We start from the raw sequence: 17,199 nt of genomic DNA, 5'->3' as shown, positions 1-17,199 counted from the left end.
TCATCTTCACCTGCGTGGATGTGTTTCTACCGTTCGCTGGAGCTGCCCTCTCTCTGTAAACAGCACGGTGACTTGTACCTGCTTTGACTGCTGCTTTTGTCCTAAGAGTTTTATTTCAGTACGGCTTCTGTTCTGCATAGGGCTTCCATGGTGGTTCGTGTGGTACAGAATCTGCCTGCAAAGCAGGAGACCTGGGTTTGATCCCTGGTTGGGAAGATCCCCTGGAGAAGGGAATGACTGCCCACTCCAGTATTCTGGCCTGGAGAATCCCCAGGACAGGGGAGCCTGGTGGGTTACAGTCCATGGGGTCGCAAAGAGTCAGACACAACTGAGCGACTGACTTCACTTTCACTTTTTTCCTGTTCTGCATGGGGAGTTTAAAGGAGTTTGTGCTAAATGCCAGCTCTTATGGTAGCTGAAAATGATGGGTAGATAAAATAAAATATGAGTAAAATGAAATAAATGAATGAAATAGATAAGTAAGACCTGTAGGGATGACATCACCTCCTGTGTTGAATTTCCCATGTGTGTTGGTTTCCTGTTCACGGACAAGCCCCTTGGTGAATGGGAAAGAGTGCCTGTGGGTACTTACCATGCAGAATGCTATGTCTTCGCTTGAGGTCTGACCAGACGTTCTTGGGGCATAAAGGATTGGACAGCTGCCTCTGTGAATGGCTTTGTTGTTGGGTTTTTTTTTTTATGCTCTCTACTATATTTTAAGTTGTTCTAATGAGGACACAACTACTACTTAAATATAAAACATCAAAAGATTACTTTGTGTTAAATGTACATGGTCTGGTCATTTGTTGGATCCTTTCAAGAGTCATTACTTTATGGGACTAGAATAAAATTCGATATGTTGTAAATGAATGAAAAGGCTTTCTAGCTATGAAATAAGCATGTGATTGTGGCCCCAAATGTTGTGGAAGTAATTACACAGCAGAGAATTTGTATACATACTTCATCTTTCTCTTTTCATGAGTCTTTGGTGTGAACTGCTCATATAATAATTTGGGAATTAGATAATGATGATAGAATGTCTAAGGGGACTAGTTTTGGTAAATATGCTGCTCCTGCTGCTAAGTCACTTCAGTCATGTCCGACTCTGTGCGACCCCATAGATGACAGCCTGCTAGGCTCCTCTGTCCCTGGGATTCTCCAGGCAAGAACACTGGAGTGGAACACCATTTCCATATAGGTGGTTATTAATAATTTTGTGAGCCAGATGATTTCTCACATTGATTTACTTTTGAAAACTGTAAAAGATGGGATCACGGATGTTTAAATTTGGACACATGAAAGGATCACCAGCTTTCATTGATTCTAAATCCTTTTCACAGTTTGACATTTTATTTATTTATGTATTTTACATTTCAATATTTTAAATGTGGATGCTATGTAAGTGATTTCTTACAGTTGTACTTGGCAGCGTTTTCTTATTGATACATAAAATAATGAGGCCTGTTTACAGTCAGTGAGGGTTTGATTCTACCGTAAATGTATTATGCAATGGTGGAAACCTTGCTCTGTTATTTTAAAAAATTAGTTGTATTGAAGGGTATTGATGTAATAACTATGAAATTTAAAAAGGCTTTAATTATTGTTACTTCTGTCTGTTATTTGCTAGTTTTGTTTAATATTAATCAAGGCTTTTTTCCTCCCCAATTCCAATTAGTGTATGGCAAGCCTGTGATTGCCGCTGCTCAGAACCAACAGCCCCCAGAGAACGTTTATTCCAATAACCAGGGCAAACCTGGCAGCCCAGAACCCGAAACAGAGCCTGTTTCTTCAGTTCAGGAGACCCATGAAAATGAAAGGATTCCTCGGCCGCTCAGCCCGACCAAATTACTGCCTTTCCTATCTAATCCTTACCGAAACCAGAGTGATGCTGACCTGGAAGCCCTACGAAAGAAACTGTCGAATGCACCCCGGCCTCTAAAGAAACGCAGCTCTATTACAGAACCTGAGGGTCCTAATGGGCCGAATATTCAGAAACTTCTGTATCAGAGGACCACCATCGCCGCCATGGAGACCATTTCTGTCCCAGCTTACCCATCCAAGTCTGCTTCTGGGACTGCCAGCCCGGAAAGCCCGCTGGAGATCCAGAATCCGTATTTGCCTGTGGAGCCAGAGAAGGAGGTGGTCCCTCTGGTTCCTGAGCCGGCGTCCCCGGAGGAGGCTGGGAGCGCCGGTACAGAGAGCAGTGATGCGCCAGCTCCTCCTCCAGGCCTCGAGTATGTGCCTGAAGGAGTCCCAGACAGCAGCCCGAATTTCCAGAACAGCGTGGAAGAACCAAACCCAGAGGCACCCCCTCTGCTGGAAGTGTACCTGGAGGAGTACCCCCCCTACCCACCCCCGCCATATCCATCTGGGGAACCAGAAGGCCCGGGAGAAGACTCTGTGAGCTTGCGTCCACCTGAGATCACCGGGCAGGTTTCTCTGCCTCCTGTAAGTAAAACCTTTCATTGCAGAAAGCTTTTATCTTGTCACAGCCTTCTCGGTGGCTGATGGTCACAACTCAGCAAAACACCAGCGAGTACTTGCAGCCATTCACAAAAGAAGATCTGTGTTTAACTGCTGATTGTAACAAATGTCTTCCACAGCTTGCCTTTTATTTTGCAATTCTCTTGGCACAGAGTGGATCTTACAAATGTTATCAAAATGCAGTATATTCAGTATCATGAACATTTTCACTTTTTAGGAAGAACCCCTTTATGAAGGAAACAGAAGTTTTGTTCTTAGACCTATAAATACCATGTCTGCTGTTTCTTCTGTAGCTGGTGTTGCATGTGTATTAGGGAAGCAACACTGGAATGAAAAGACTGCATTTGAAATTTTTGATCATTAGTTTAGCTCTGTGAAATAAGGCAGATGGTTTAACTTCTTGTTGGTGACATCACTCTTTCAAACTTTGCTTTTTCTATCATTGAAGTTTATTTTCAGATTTTCGACGTCATACTTAGATGGAACCTCAAACTTCTGACATTGATAAAATTGGAATGGTTCTGGAAGAATTGGGTTCTGCTTGAATTGAGGCCTAGGAGAGAGTGGGGTGGACAAGGTTTAGCCTCATCCTAACCTTCAGCCTGGCTTGAAATCTACGGGTATCATGGTGATCCTCAGGCTTCCTTGTGCTCTGACATTAAGTTATTCTGTTTCAGCAGTTGTAATTGGTCTGTTCATATTTTCTATTTCTTCCTGGTTCAGCCTTGGAAGATTGTACCTTTCTAAGAATTTGTCCATTTCTTCCAGGTTGTCCATATTATTGGCATGAGTTTGTAGTAGTCTCTTAAGGTCCTTGGTATTTTTGTGGTGTCAGTGGTAACTTTTCGTCTTTGTTTCTAATTTTGTTGATTTGCGCCCTCTCCCTTTTTTCTTGATGAGTCTGGCTAGAGGTTGATCAATTTTACCTTCTTGAAGAACCAGCTTTTGGTTTCATTGATCTTTCCTGTTGTTTTCTTTGTCTCTATTTAATTCTTTCCTGCTCTAATCTTTGTGATTCCTTCTGCTGACTTAGGGTTTTGTTTGTTCTTCTTTCTCTAGTTGCATTAGATATAAGATTAGGTTGTTTATTTGAGGTGTTTCTTGTTTCCTGGGGTAAGTGTGTAAAGCTCCCTCTTAGATCTGCTTTTGCGCATCCCATACATTTTAGATGACATGAAGCTATTCTAAAGCTTTGTATGTTTTGACTTGGGCATGACTCCCGGACTCCTTCCAAATATTAAGCTTTTCTTTGGAAGTTTATTATGCCTCTTTGAAGTAGAGAGAAGATCAAAACCCCAGAATGTCTTTAAAGTTGGTTTTTTCAGAGTTTAATTTGAAGTCAATTTTATTTCAGGAATGCAAGCTGTGAAGTTTTAAAACCTGGGCAAAGGCAACATAGCATATTATAAGGATTTCTAAAAAACTGCTTTAGGGACCTTCCTGGGGATCCAGTGGTTAAGACTCCTCACTTCCATATAAGAGGCATGGGTTTTTGATCCCTTGCTGGGGAACTAGAATCCCACATGCCACGTGGCCAAAATATTTAAATAAATAAATATTGCTAAAGCTTTTTTTTTTTTAAATGCTTTATACGTTTGATCCCTTATTGCATCTTTAAATGTGGCAGTATTCAAAAATAATGATTATCCAAAGTTGCTTTAGCTACTAGTTTACAGTCAACATTTGTTTAAAAGTTTTAGATAGTGAACATTGAGTTGTAAGGGGAAATGTTTTAGAATAGAACTTAATAATTTTTTTAACAATTTTTGTGCTTCTAAGTTCTGAGGCGTGATTCTCTTAAACATGCAAGATTCTGTTATTTTCTCCTAGGAAAGCGGTTTATAAAGTTTTCCTTCTTAGCTCATGTTAAGTAGAAGCCTTTATTTTGTACTTTTGCTTAAAGTGGATATGACTGTACTATTTATGAGCTGTATTATCACTGCCATGTAATATTTACACTTCTTTTTTTTCAAGAGACAGCATTTTAGCCACTGCACATTTGTGAAATATGTTGATTGCCACTTAATGTTTTTCAAAACTCAGTAGTTTTCCACATCTGAAATTAAAGAAAGAGAAGTGTGGTCTATTATACCCTAGGAAATGTTTCTACTCTGTTGGTTGTGTTTAAGAAACCTATCTTAGAGAGAATCTTAGATCTGGTTGCCTAATTTTTTTAAGCCTGATGTATAAAAATGTAGAGAAGACTTGATTAATTTATCTGTGTATCTTGGAATACAGTTAAATTTTTAAATATAAAATACTGATAGCATTTTAAGACTGGTAGGAGTCTTCCCTGGTTTATCAAAGTCAGACTGATCTTTGTATTTTTCCTTATAATACTTCCCCTCCAACCCCACAAGAGGCTTTACGCTGTGAAATGGTTAAAAGGAAGGGTTTTGAAGAAGCCTGATTACTTGGATTTGATTCCATCTCTGACTGATGTTTACTGGTTGTGTGCCTCAATTTCCTTATCTCTAAAATGGGATAATAGAGTTTTCGTGAAGAGTAAAGGAATAATCATTCCATAAATGTCAGCTGTCTGTCACAATTTAGAGTTTGTGCTCTTGCCCAGATTAATCATGTGGGGTTTTCTCTACTATATTAGGTAATTTAAAGACCAGTCTTGGCTAACTTTGATCCTCAACAAATATCCAGCCTGCTTTACAGATTTTACTCTTAGCCCAGTGTTACCCAAATGTGATTTCACTAAGTTTTTTTTTTTTGAGTATTTTATATCTTTATTTTTATATTAGACAGGCAGATACATTTGGTACTGAAATGTGAAATCTGCATGAATTATTAAGAGCAAAGAAATGTTGTGCCTGCAGCAGACCACCTCTTACCACATCTTTAAACCCTCAGGGACTCACTCTTGGACAATTTAACAATTTTTTTTTTCTCACCAGAAACTGAATTTATAAAGCAAAAAATAGAAAACTGTCCAGGATAGTGAACTGGGGACCAGTCTCCCAATAATTTTTAATAAGATATGTTTTTAAAAATCAAGTAATGTGCATTTATTTATTTATTTTTTCCACTGGTGAATTCCATAAAACACTTTTTTTTTCCATTTATTAGTTGGAGGCTAATTACTTTACAATATTGTAGTGGTTTTTGTCACACATTGACATGAATCAGCCATGGATTTACATGTATTCCCCATCCTGATCCCCCCTCCCTTCACTAAGTTTTAAAGAGTTAAGTTCTTCCCACTCTATTATGTGCATATATAAATATTAAGCTATGTATTATGATTTATATATTTTCTAGCATAATGTTGCACTTTAATAAAATGTGCTAAACATATATGTTTTAAAGTTCTTTTTACTAACTCAGCTGAGGTGTTATTTCCCTCCTTTTTGTTGTGTTTCGGTCTCTTAAATCTTCCTCGTGTTTCTTCTGCAGGGCAAAAGGACAAACTTGCGTAAAACTGGTTCCGAGCGGATTGCTCATGGAATGAGGGTGAAATTCAACCCCCTTGCTTTGCTTCTAGATTCCTCTTTGGAGGGAGAATTTGACCTTGTACAGAGAATTATTTATGAGGTATGACTTGTATTAGTTAATTTCATAAATACGACCTTGTATTTTGTTTTAAAGCTCTGATCAGGAAGCTACTGTAGTTTACATTGTTTTCTCTTTTGGGAGTTGGGTTTGTTGAGAGCAGCTCTTGAGCAAGCTCCATGACCAACTTCTCTGTTTTAAGAGTGTGGCTGTAACAATTTCAATAATGTGGACGTTCAGTTTTCTCTGGGGTTACTTTGCTTTCCCAGGGAGATCACGACCCTCCTTTAAAAATTGTTCAGGTATGGATTTGTACTCTGCAATGGTTTCAATTGTGGTCCCTACTTTTCAGAAGCCTGCTATTTAAAATATTTTTAGTTTGACCTTTCTTCCTCTTTATGGGAAATGTGACTTCTGCTTAGACACTAATTTGTGGTGGGAAGTTGGAGGATAAATAAACAAAAATGACTGTAAGGTTATAGTTTCTGGGACTTTTTCAGTTTTTAAAAAACCTTTTTATAGTGAGTGCCTACTTAATGTCTATCTTACTTCTAGAACTGTTCTTGGTACAGTTTTTTTGGCTTCTGTAGGTTTTAATTATGATTTTCTTAAAAAAAAAAAAAACAACAAAAAACAATTGGTACAAGAGTCTCTTTCAGTTCTCTTAGTCCTAAAGAGCCAGCTAATAGTTGATCATTCAGGTGACAAGAAATTTGAGTAACAGTCGCCCTTCTTATTGACGTCACAGGTTGATGACCCAAGCCTGCCTAATGATGAAGGTATTACCGCTCTTCATAATGCTGTGTGTGCAGGTCACACCGAGATTGTGAAATTCCTGGTACAGTTTGGTGTGAATGTCAATGCTGCTGACAGTGATGGATGGTGAGATTTTCTCTTAAACTCCATTCTGGCTTCAGTTACCTGCTGTGTAGGCAGCAGATGAGCAGTGTTGTAGGTGCTTCTGGAAGGCAAAGAAGTATGTCAGTGCACGTCCTCATGCTGTTTATAATCTAGAAGGAGAGACGTAGGAGGTGCTTTCAAGGAATTAATATGTCCTCATGTTAACGGTCCTCTCACTCCCATTCTGGAAGCAGGTGGCGTTTTAGAAGTTTAGTAGTTAAATAATAAAAATAAGAAATGTCCCAAGGTGGTACACAGTTCACTGGCGTGTTTCAGCAGATCTGAGAAATGCTGATTTAAGCAGCTTCCTTCCACCTCCCTGAAACCTACCGTATGTCTCTTAAGAGGGGATCGTATTGAATAATTTATAACCTTTCCCAAATATTTTTGACTGTGGAATCCATTTTTCATGGAGCATTTTGTGGAACTGGTTTGTGGATAAAACCCAGGAGATACTATCTCAAATGATGACTATTATTGTTCATAAGATAATGCATTATTATTAACTAATAATATCAAAGGCCCAAATAAGTTGCTGTCACTCCTGATAACTGCAGTTATCAGGATAACTGAATGGATAATAAATTTTGAATTTCATTTTTTGAAAAAATAAAATTTTAAATTAATGATATGCTTTCTTTTTGGAAAAAATACCAAAAATTTACTTCTTTCTATATGGAAATTTTTTTAAGTTGTAAATCACAACATGTTTACTGAAGTATTTTAATTTTATAGGTTATTTTTTCTCTTGATACGGAAATAATTGTAATATCAAATTTACATGTATACACATAAGTTGCAGACACTCATATGCATAGATTTGAAAAAGCCTCTTCTCCTAGCACTTGGCTGTGACTTGTTTACTGCAACTGTCTCCTCCTTGTTGTTTTTCCAATTTTTTGTTTTGTTATAAGTGATACTCTGAGAAGCATTTTGGTTGTAGTTTAAAAAAACTAATATGTATAAAATATGGGCCCAATATGGAAACATGCAGAAACAGAGAGATAAGAGGAACACAAGCCATGTGTACCCCACCATCAGTATTTTAATATATTTCCTTCAAGCTCATTTATGAGTGTGTGTGTGTACATATATATAGTTTTTTATGTCTCTCTCTTTTTTTTTTTTAGTTTAGCTCTCAGTAGAGTTTTGTGTTTTTAAATTGAGATATAGTTGAGTTACAATATTATATTAGTTTCAGGTGTATAGCATAGGGACTCAAAGGTTTTATAGATTATACTCTGCTTATAGTTACTTTTAAAATGTTGGCTCTGTCTCCTGTGCCGTGGCGTATTTGTTTTGCACACAGCAGTTTGTGCCTCTCAGTCCCTCATCCCTGTCTTGCTGTCTTCCCTGCTGCACTTTACTCCCTGGTAACCACATTTGTTCTCTGTGAGTCTGCATGTTTTTTTGTATTCATTTGTTTGTTTTATTTTTTAGATTCTACATGTAAGTGATAACATGTAGTATTTTTTTTTTCGTGTAGTATTTTTTTATGCCTACTTTTTTAGTTTAACTTTATAACATAAGCAAAACAAATTCTTAATGTGTCATAATGCCTTTGTTTTCCTAATATTGGGAGTTTAGGTTATGTATAATTGTTCACTATTATAAAAGCCATGCAGTTCAAAAATCTATAGTCATATTCACCAAACTATTGAACACAGTGATTGGGACAGGTGACAGGAAATACATTTCTATTCCGAAAGACCCAAAGGGAATAAAATGATGAGGGGAGGAAAGAAGAGGGTAAAGAAGTGAAATCTCATGTACTTCAGGGCCTGATTAATGTCCTCAAGCCTGTCTTCTGAGTTTGAGCAGTGGTCCTGACTCTTCCACCTTTCCTATGAATCTGGAGTCATTTATAATACATTACAAGACATTTGAGGTGCTAGAGAAGATTCTCTGTCATGGTATTCATAAGTATCTGCTCACCAGAGATTGAAATGTGTATTTTACAGTCATTTTTTCTGGTCTAAATTGAATTGGCAATTTTTTTTTTCCCAATTAAGTTTTAGTAAGGATTTTAAGCGTTGGATGAAGGGAGTTCTCTAGATGCAACTTAGTTCCTTCAAAAGGGATTTTAAAGGTGCATGTTTTGAGGAAAGGCCTGTTATTTAAAGACTTACAGCCTCCACTGTGGCAGAAATAATTAGACTGGATGCTGCAGAGCGTGGAACTAAATGCATTTTATCCTGCTTTAGATTATCAGACACATTTCATGTCCTTGCACTCCGGTGCTCGATTCCTCTCACCTGCCGTGCTGCCCCTGCCCTGGTGAAGTCCAGCACTCTGACATTTACCTCTGTGGCTCTGTGATTCTCAGATGGGCTCAGATATCTGTGCTTAACTGATTTTCAAAAATCTGTGAGAAAGGTTTGCAGAAGGGGCTTGGTAGATGACAGACTCGAGGACTCTCTGCAGATCCTCTGTCGCAGCAGCTGTCGTTCAGTGTAGGAAGCCGTCTCTAGCCCTTGCTGTGTCCTTCTCCGCAGGACCCCGCTGCACTGCGCTGCCTCCTGCAACAACGTCCAGGTGTGCAAGTTCTTGGTGGAGTCAGGGGCCGCTGTGTTCGCCATGACCTACAGTGACATGCAGACGGCTGCTGATAAGTGTGAGGAGATGGAAGAAGGCTACACCCAGTGCTCGCAATTTCTGTATGGTATGGAGCAACTAGATGCACACGTATTGATTACTGCATTCGTGTATCCTATATCTTTAGGGTATCACTTGATAAGTGTTCTTATTATTTGGGTGTTCCCTGATAGCTCAGTTGGTAAAGAATCTGCCTGCAATGACCCTGGTTCAGTTCCTGGGTTGGGAAGATCCAATGGAGAAGAGATAGGCTACCCACTCCAGTATTCTTGGGCTTCCCTTGTGGCTCAGCTGGTAAAGAATCTGTCTGCAGTGCAGGAGACCTGGGTTCGATCCCTGGGCTTGGGAAGATCCCCTGGAGAAGGGAAAGACTACACACTCCAGTATTCTGGCCCGGAGAATTCCAGGGACTGTGTAGTCCATGGGGTCGCAGAGTCAGACACGACTGAGCTACTTTCACTTATTACTTGGGAAAGCATTTTGTGTTGGTACATTGTCCTAGGCATTGAAAATAGGGCAGCCTTGATCTCAAATGTGAATGCAGCTTTTGTGTGTGTGTGTGTGTCTAGAAGCAACTATTGTCAGGGACATCTTTACCAACAAAAGACAGTGATGCAACATTGCATCTAGCGAGATTAATAGCTTTTGACCATCAAAAGATCCTCTAGTAAGACCTCAGTACTTGGCAAATGATGCTGTATCTTTGTGCATAAGTACACAGAACTCTCCTCCCCCCTTCTAAGATGATCAAGAGAAATGCATTGTTGGAATAAGAATCCAACTGATTCAAGTTTTCCTGCTAAATCAGACTTGTCACAAAGTAGACCACATATACTTTAGAGCTAATTTTTTGACTCTTTTGTTCTCTTATTTTTGAGTTTATGATTCTAATGGATAACAACATCAGTGCTGTACCTAGAGAAAAATGGACTTGAAGTTTTAGATGGATAGATGTTGGTTGGCATTGTTATTTACAGGGAAACAATTTTTTTTTATTTACAAATCTTAGAAGTTGAGGTTAGTATTTGTTTTTAGACTGGCTTGAGAGGAAGGGAGAAAGGATAAAGCCAGAGACAAATGAGGCAGCAGGTCCCAGGACCTGAACCACTCAAGCATCAGACATGGGAAAGTGCCCAAGGTGAAACGTCTTCTCTGACTGCTCTCCATGTGTCATTAGGCCTGTTTTCAGGCTCTAGGAGAGAAGGGAGGGGGGCAGAGGAAGAATCACAGATCGCAGGTTCTCTTCTTTATCGCTTAGCTTTTAGTTTTTATTGTTGGTATTATGATCATTTACTGTTTATGTTCTGAACGCTAGATCGAAGAATAATTTTGATGTATTATTGTATTTAAAAATCAGCATTATATGTGTTTTGTTTTATTAAAAACATATATTAAAAAATATGGCTCATATTGGTGATTGAGCTATATTTAATAAGAAATATGATTTTTAAAAACATTTAAGGACATATTGACCAGAAATTTAAAAAATTTGTGAAATGTATCATGGATACTGAGAGCATTTCTGATGCGTACTAGATGCTATTGACACTACTAGACTGAACACAGTGAAGCATCCAGGTATCCAGCCTGGGAAACAGAACCTGAGCTTTCTCAGCCATCGATGGGGACGTGACCGCCCCCTGGAATTGATAACAATAGTTGTATTACCGCTGTATGACTCCTACAACTAATACTGTTTATCCACCTGTTTTTGACCTTTATATAGAATAAACCATACTAGTGATGCGCTGGCTTCTTTTTTCATTCACTGTGGCTTTTGAGATTCATTGGTGGTGTTGCTTGTAGCTGACGTTTCTTTTCACTGGGCTGCTGTTCCACTTTGGGACTCTACCACAAGTTATATTTCCACTTTACTTTGGGCGGACATTGGTTTGTTTTCCCGCTTCGTTCCTCCCGCCCTCCCTCTCTCTTCCTTGCTTCCTTCTTTCTGCCCTGGTGACCATTTTTGTCCTCATCTCCTGGTGTCCCTAGAAGTAGTCGCAGGTCACAGGGAGGCCTGTCAAGCATGTTCTCTTTAACTGTCGGTGGGTTTGGAATCCTATCCCATTGTGGCTTTAGTTTGCATTTCCCAAATTACCAGTGAGGTAGAGCATGTTTTTAGGCCCTCAGAAACTGTTTAAAACAATAATTTGTAACTCTTCGTTTGATAAACAATGAGAAATTGTCTTTCATGTCTAATGATTTTCCTGGAATTGAGACTCAAGTTGTTATTTCAAGTGCATCATTCCATCCCAAACTGATAACAAATCTGGCCAGCTTTAAAACTTAGTGGAATCATGGTTGTGTCAAGTCTCATTGTCCTTGTGAATCTCTCATATTTTGCATGTCTTATATAAACAGGAAGGTTGGAAATTCACTTGTCCCCATGAGTAGAAACCTGACCCTCTAGAGAGGCAGAGCTTTCTTTTGGAAAAGAATGATTTAATTTCTAGTTTTGCCCAGAGTGAGAGACAAATAGCGTGTGTTACATCAGTGACACAGGAAAAATAAGTTTATAATTAATAATTTAGGTTCACATAGGTTGAAAGACCTGACTATTCATAAGCAAGCAGATATTTTCCTGGCTTTTCTAAAAAGTGAAAATAATAATGAAGTCTGCCTTGCTCAGGAGATTGTTGTCTAATTCCTCCTCCCCTTCCCCTGTGTTGCCTGCCTGTTGATGATTGCTACTCCTTATTAGCGTCACCTTAGAGGATAGGGAGGTATAAATGGAGAAAGATGAAACCTGCAGTCCTAGTTCATCTGCAAATCTTTTGTTAACTTTGGTAAAAAATGAGCACTTGGGGTTTTTTTTTTTCCTTCCCCCAGTTTGTGGACTTCAAGGACCTTTAGAATTCTGATTCTCATTCAAGTTGACTATACATAGACTTTTATATCCTAATACCTGTCCCTATTTCTGCATTCTAACATTTTATATATATTTTTCTTCCATCTTTCCTTATTTGGAAATTGATAGAAACCACTTTAACAGGCACAACACTCTTTTTTCTCTGCCTGCTTTAAGTTTTAGGTAGAGAACAAAAATGATCCCAGAGTTCCTTGGTCATCACACTTAGTGAGTCTGCTAAAATTTGACAGATGGCTCGTTCACTTTTTTAATGTTCTAGACTTGAGCAGTTGTTTTTTTCATTCCTGGGTTTGTAATTGTTTTTGTATTCTGTGTGAGAGTAGTTTTGAGAGCTGCTTATAAAGTGTTGGTTAGTTTTAGAGCTGGTTTAAAGCTGATAGCATACATTAACTTGTCATTTATATGTTCCTTCTACCCTGCGGCCTTCCTCTCCTTCCCCAGTCCCCAGGAAGTTTATTTGTTGAATGTTTAATGTAGTAGTTTCTCCCATTCCAGCAGGTCCCCATTACTTCTCATTTAGTTTCATGGAGCTGCAGGTTCTGAGCGTGGTATCCTCTGAGTTACTTACTCTGTGCTGTATCTTACATGATTTTAGGAGTTCAGGAGAAAATGGGCATAATGAATAAAGGGGTCATTTATGCGCTCTGGGACTATGAACCTCAGAATGATGACGAGCTGCCCATGAAGGAAGGAGACTGCATGACAATCGTGCGCAGGGAAGACGAAGACGAGATTGAATGGTGGTGGGCCCGCCTGAACGACAAGGAAGGATACGTTCCACGCAATTTGCTGGGAGTAAGTGAATGATGTCTTTATGTGCGTCAGAGAGGGGCTTGGGGAAAACTGCCGTGTAGTGTAGATTCAGTGCAGCCTGCTGCCCTTTGTTAATGAGAAGTAGAATTTAACATTTTTGATAGTCTTAAAAATAGACCCAGAACCTCATTTCCAGTGATTCCTATTATGATCAATAGCATATTTACAGGTTTACCAGCCCCTAGAAGTCTGGGGTTCTGTCTTCATTTATAAATAGAGTGAAGATAATTGGACAATGTGATGGGAATTGAGCTTATGAAATTTGAAATACATTTTGGATTTAAGTCAGGATTTGTGAATCTGCTAGAGTTTGAACAGGGCATCGGAGGCAAGATTCTTTGTTCTTGCTCTACCGTTGAATTTTGTTTCATATAAACCAAGAAAGTAATCACATCATACCAGCACATATAAACCAATAACATATCTATATTAATCTCAAGGGGCTACTCTCTTCGGGCAGACATTCTGGGGGTATTTTCAGGGAAAGGCTAGTGTAGTTGGACGGAGTCTAATGTACAGCAAATGGGAGATATTTTTACTGTATTCTCATCATTTGTCAGGCCAGCATGGTCTGTGCCTGCAGAGAGCTTCTGCCCAGCTTGAGGTCCTAAACCAGGGAGCATCTGGGTGTCCCTCTGCCTGGGCATTACTCTCTGGGGAGATGGCTGAAATGACTCCTGTGTTGGGACCCGGAGCTTGGATTCTGGCCCATGTCTCCTCATTCTGACTCATTCTTCTCCTTTGTTGTTTGGTGTACAGTGTAAATGACTTCATGCATCTTGACTCCTCATAGCTCAGTTGGTAAAGAATCCGCCTGCAATGCAGGAGACCCTGGTTTGATTCCTGGGTCAGGAAGATCCACTGGAGAAGGGATAGGCTACCCACTCCAGTATTCTTGGGTTTCCCTTGTGGCTCAGCTGGTAAAGAATCTGCCTATAATGCAGGAGACCTGGTTTCAATCCCTGGGTCGCGAAGATCCCCTGGAGAAGGGAAAGGCTACACACTCCAGTATTCTGGCCTGGAGAATTCCATGGACTGTATAATCCATGGGGTCGCAAAGAGTCGGACAATACTGAGTGACCTTCACTTTCACTTTCATCTTGATGCCTGTCTTTCTGGGAGCACAATTTATTATTAAGTAAACATTTGGGGTGTGGATAATATTTATTCATTTGATCAAAATGAAAATGGAAAAAAAACAAAACAAGCCATGGAGCCCCTTTAAAAAAGTTTTTCAAATTACCAGACGATAGTAGAAATATAGAGATGCTTCTCTTTCCAGCCCTCATGTTTGCTTCTAGAAAGACTTTTTAGTGCCAGAGAAGCATAATCTCTTACATGCAGCCACTTTCCTTCTTTAATGAACACCAAGAGCAAATGTGTACTTTTACTTCTTATAGTTTCTTGGGGAAAGCTCTGCCTCTTAGAGGTAGTTGCTTATTTGGGTCTTACTTTAATTTTCTAACAGAGAGGTCCAGTGGTTACTGAAACGTGGGGAGAATGATTCATTTCCAAGTGTGGAAGCACTTGGTCAGAGACCAAGCTCTCCTCCTGTGTATGGCTTTCAAAGGTTCTGAAATCAGTGGACTGGATTGAAGATTTTCATTTTAATGCAACATTTAAATATTCTTAGTCCTTTGGAAATCTTTCCTAGATAGAAGTGGCCTCTACACAACTTTCTTGGGTTTCTTTTGAAGTTTTTTTAAAAAGAAAATTGCCTAAATGTTGGATTTTTAGTCAGAGGCTCACATACAAGTTTTGAAAATTGTACTGGCCAAGTATCTTTCCTCACAGAGAGAAGCAGTCCTTGATATAACATTGATTCCTCAGTTAACCTGTCAGTTTTGGCTTGAAGTTTGATTCGATTTTCTTTTTTTCCCTTTGTCTGGAGGAGGAGAAGGCGGGAGGAGGAAGGGTTTTGTTTTGTTTGCCAGTTGAATGACTAGTTTGACTTGCTCTTGGCTTCATGAACACTCTCCTTCTCAGCTCTTGTTATGGAAAACACAAAAGCACAAGATCCTAAAACAAAAAACTCCACTTATCCTCCCTCAAATCTGTAGACTTTTAGTCTGTGGCATTTCATTCATGACAGTCTCCAGTCCCATGACACCATGTGATGTCCATTGTACATAAAGTTAAAAGAGACTTTTCAACTCCTTATCTTTTCCCTCAGAACCGAAGTTATCCGTGTTGGAGTTTATAGAGTATTGCAAGTCACTTCTAGTCCTTTGTGGTCCTTGTTGGATTTGATTTACAGTTCAGTAGGCTGCGTAGAGGAAGTTAATGCTCTGAGCCATCCCAGATTTTGTATCACTGCACCATAGGTGTTGCTCTTGAGGGAACCCCTACGACAACAAGAGTTATTCAGCTACTTTGGTTGCTTCACATGGCAGAGAGTCCTTTCTTTGGTTTAATTTCTCTCCTGTGACATCAACACCCACACACCCTGCCCCGCCCCCCCCCCATAATTTTTTGAAGGTGTGTTATACTCCCATGTCTGTGCATATGTAAATATTTTAAAAATTCTTTTAACAGCTATACCCAAGAATTAAACCAAGACAAAGGAGCTTGGCCTGAAACTTTGCAGATGTTTAGTTCATGAAGAATTAACCTCTGTTACCACTAAGAAGAAACAGTATGATTGTTTGTGGCAGAAATTTCTCAAGACTCGTTTTAATGACAGTAGCTTGAAAGCCATGAAGAAGGAGCTCTGGAAACAGATGAAGGCTTGGAGCAGCCACTGTTGGCGAAGGATGCTCAGCTCGATGGAGCAGAGCTTGGCAGGAAGCTGGTGCACTGTGCTGGGCAAGGTGCCCTGTGTTGTACTCCGAGAGATACATGGTGACAATCCTGTTCTCTGCAAGAAATGGGACCACTTATTGGACTACTGGGGGCTCAGCTTCTCGGCCTGCTTCCGTTGGTGCTCTTCAGCACCTGCCACATCCCTGAGCTCCCACCAGAAGGACCAGTGCCCCCATGGTGCCATCTCTGGTTGTCCCCCAGAACAGCGGGCCCGCGGGGGACTCGATGGAGGCCCAGAGGTGCCGCCCACTGTGTATTGTCTGAGAAGGACTGTTTGATGGTTGTCTGTGAGCAATAACTTGATGGTGTGATTCCTTGTAGCACCGTATCTTTGAAATATTGAAACCACACTACACTACAGGTAGATTTAGATTGTTTTTAGGCTGAGATTTGAATCTATATTTATTGTCTTTTTTATCTCAGAAATTAGAGACTTGCTATAGACTTACTCATGATATTTGTCAAGATCATAGTTGACTTTAAAAACAATTGCAATAAAATTAAACTTTTTGACTCTAAGCTTTTTACTGGCTTTAGTTTTTTATGTCATTAACAACTGTGTTTCAAGTTCCTAAGTCATTGGAATATCATACTCTGCCGAAAAATAGTATTTCTTTACCAGCCATGTGATTAAACACAAGTATTTCTTTGCTCAGTTTTGCAATTTGTGATTTTTGTGGTGGTCTTTGATATGGAATTAAGACATTTTATAAAAGTTCTTAGAGGCCATGGTGATAGAAACTTGTACCTTTACCTAGAGCTTCTGACAGGCTGTTTGTGTCCTCATTTTTTCAGATTCTTCATACATTGAGTTACAGGATGTAAAGTTATATAGACCCAGCCTGCACATTAATATGTTACCAAGTTTGTGAATTGTTTGGGACCTCATTTTGCATAGTAAAACTGTTTCATTTATTAGAAGATACAGGTGAGAAAACCAGTGGTCACGTTTCCTTAGACATTTTTACCAGTAGTAAAGTGTAGCAAGAAAGGAAGGTAGCCAGCAGAACATTCTGTGCCTTTCAGACTAACAGTGAATAGAGAAAACATGGATGAAATGTCAGAGGACCTGTGTGGTAGACAAAATTCTGAAGATGCCCCTCCAGTCCCCCATATTCTTGTCCTGTGTGGACTGAATATTTGTGTCTCCCTAAAATTCATGTCGATGCCCTAACCCCCAGTGTGATAGTATTTGGAGGTGGGGCCTTTGGGAGGTGATTAGGTTTACATGAGGG

The 17,199-nt window shown here is 39.5% G+C and overlaps 1 protein-coding gene across 3 annotated transcripts in view; it reads left to right on the top strand.

Annotated features, from left to right (window-relative positions):
- Positions 1 to 16,628, top strand: part of TP53BP2 (tumor protein p53 binding protein 2) — a 66,697-nt gene extending 50,069 nt beyond the window's left edge. For all 3 annotated transcript variants that reach the window (XM_043924209.1, XM_043924211.1, XM_043924210.1), the window contains 6 exons: positions 1,676 to 2,448; positions 5,890 to 6,027; positions 6,734 to 6,867; positions 9,381 to 9,547; positions 12,945 to 13,144; positions 15,698 to 16,628. In XM_043924209.1, coding sequence (XP_043780144.1) covers positions 1,676 to 2,448; positions 5,890 to 6,027; positions 6,734 to 6,867; positions 9,381 to 9,547; positions 12,945 to 13,144; positions 15,698 to 15,739 — 1,454 coding nt within the window. In that variant the 3' untranslated portion in view covers positions 15,740 to 16,628. The remainder of the gene's footprint in view (positions 1 to 1,675; positions 2,449 to 5,889; positions 6,028 to 6,733; positions 6,868 to 9,380; positions 9,548 to 12,944; positions 13,145 to 15,697) is intronic.
- The last annotated feature ends 571 nt before the right edge of the window (positions 16,629 to 17,199 follow it).

The sequence above is a fragment of the Cervus elaphus genome, chromosome 14, assembly GCF_910594005.1.
Source record: "Cervus elaphus chromosome 14, mCerEla1.1, whole genome shotgun sequence".
Classification (NCBI taxonomy): Eukaryota; Metazoa; Chordata; class Mammalia; order Artiodactyla; family Cervidae; genus Cervus; species Cervus elaphus.
This window is presented reverse-complemented; position numbering and strand designations above follow the sequence as displayed.